This window comes from Apaloderma vittatum, unplaced genomic scaffold, assembly GCF_000703405.1.
Source record: "Apaloderma vittatum isolate BGI_N311 unplaced genomic scaffold, ASM70340v1 scaffold33004, whole genome shotgun sequence".
Classification (NCBI taxonomy): Eukaryota; Metazoa; Chordata; class Aves; order Trogoniformes; family Trogonidae; genus Apaloderma; species Apaloderma vittatum.
In genome coordinates, this window is record NW_009713772.1 from 2,535 (window position 1) to 4,641 (window position 2,107).

The following is a 2,107-nucleotide window of genomic DNA, read 5'->3' on the forward strand; positions in this document are numbered from 1 at the left end:
TCGCTCCCTCCCTCTGGCAGGTGGAAGAAGCCGACGACTGGCTCCGACACGGCAACCCCTGGGAGAAAGCCCGTCCCGAGTACATGCTGCCCGTGCACTTCTACGGCCGGGTTGAGCACACCGCCGCCGGCGTCAAGTGGATCGACACACAGGTACGGGCTGGAGACACAGACTCATGGGGCAGGTGGGTGGGGGAACCCCCCTTACACCACTTGTCCCATCGTCTGGGGGACACCAGGACCTGCCAGCATGCCTGCCTGGGGAGGGTTTTGCTGGTGAGGCTGCTTTGCTGAGGTGGAAAAGGCAGCCAGGGGAGCAAATTGAGACAGATAGAAGGATGGGGAGAGGTTTTGCTGCTCCACGTCTGCTGCCCTCCTGCCAGCCTCTGCAATACCCAAAAAAACTCCTCCAGCAAGTCTGAGTGCAATGCACAGCCCAGCACGGCAGCTTAAATTAAGCTTCTCCTGAGCCTTGCGAGTCCCTTTCCCATCCCTGGAGCGCTTCTGGCGAACACCAGCTGCTGCACAGACCCTGTGTGTGTTCCTGGGGCAGGGGATACCAAGCGCGTCCCCACGTGTGAAGATGGACGCGACCCTGAGGGAGGATCTGTGGGATGGGAGGGCTCCGAGGGGGACACAAGGGCCACAGCCCGGCTCCGTCTGTGCTGCCGATGTCTTAGGTGGTGCTGGCACTGCCCTACGACACTCCCGTGCCTGGGTACATGAACAACACCGTCAACACCATGCGCTTGTGGTCAGCTCGAGCACCCAACGACTTCAACCTGCAGGACTGTAAGTGGGCGCTGGCGGGGTGCTGAGCGGGACAGGGTGGAGAGATGGGGGTCCCGTGCCCGCCCTATCCCTTTGTTTATCCTCCTCTGCTTATCCACCCTATCCCTCTGCTTATCCTTCCCTTATCCAGGGCAGGGAGGAGTCACCATCCCTGCGGGGGTTTAAGGAGAGGCTGGATGGGGCCTTTAGTGCCCTGGGCTGGCTGATGTGGGGGTGTTGGATCATTGTCTGGACTCAGTGATCTCAGGGGGCTTTTCCAGCCTCAACAATTCTGTGATTCTCTGTGATTCTGCTCCTGCTCAGTTAACGTTGGAGACTACATCCAGGCTGTGCTGGACAGAAACCTGGCAGAGAACATATCCCGCGTCCTCTACCCCAACGACAACGTAAGTCGGGATGGAGGAGTGTCCTGAGGTGGAGCAGCCCCTCTCGCCGGGATGTTCCAGGGGTGGTTTAGTTGTTTCTCAGGCCGCCTGTGGTGCTTGGATGGGGATTTCTGCCTCTCGCCAGCACTGCCCGGGGCTGCAGCAGAGAGGAGTCTGTTCCCGGGCAAATCTGTGCTCTGCGCAGTAAAGGGGAAGGGAGTGGGGATGAGCAGGTCCAGCTTGCAGAAATATTCCTCGAGGCTCAAAATATAACATGAAGGCAACTGCCTGAACATTCTTCCAGCATTCTGCTGCCTGTCCCTTGCAGCCCAGCATGGAGATTGTTTCTCCGATCACCCGTTGCACCCTGATGCTCTCACTGCAGGTGTTGTGGCCGTGCTGCCCATGGCCTGGCACGGAGGGGTGATGGGATGCACAGTCCTTCCCCAGCCACAAAGTGAGCTGCAGAGCCAGGGAGGGTGATGAAGGGTGACACTTTTTGCTCTGCAGCCTATTTCAGGCAGGCCCTGATGGATTTAATCCCCCCTCAGGCTGGTGAGAAGAGCTGGGGGCACCACAGCTCCAGTGGTGAGGTTGCAGATCCTCTCTCACAGACCACGGGGTGGATGTTTTGTGCTGCATGAATGGTGGTTTTCATTTTTGCCTTAGAAACAGCTAATACAGCCCCTACGACTTCCTTTCCTGTTGCCCCAGTGTATTTTTTTTGGCAGCCAAGATTTTCCAGCCAGGACATTGGAGAGAGCAGCTTTCCACAGTGCTCAGTGGTGGTGGGGTGGATTTAAACCTCTTATTTGCAGCAGCACGTTTCAAACTCCATGTGCTGAAAGCTGGAAAGCAAGAAGACGTTAGGATTTGAGCAGCTGCCAGTACCGGGGGACGCATGGGGGGCTTGCACCGTGCCAGCATGGGTCCCCACATGGCAGCGAGCCC

General features: G+C 58.0%; 1 protein-coding gene across 1 annotated transcript in view; it reads left to right on the forward strand.

Moving 5' to 3' along the window:
* Positions 1-2,107, forward strand: part of LOC104273241 (glycogen phosphorylase, liver form) — a gene marked incomplete at both ends in the record, with an annotated part of 6,432 nt that overhangs the window by 2,311 nt on the left and 2,014 nt on the right. Inside the window, 3 exons of the mRNA XM_009868498.1 lie at positions 21-152; positions 680-791; positions 1,095-1,177. Of these exons, the coding sequence (XP_009866800.1) occupies positions 21-152; positions 680-791; positions 1,095-1,177 (327 nt within the window). The remainder of the gene's footprint in view (positions 1-20; positions 153-679; positions 792-1,094; positions 1,178-2,107) is intronic.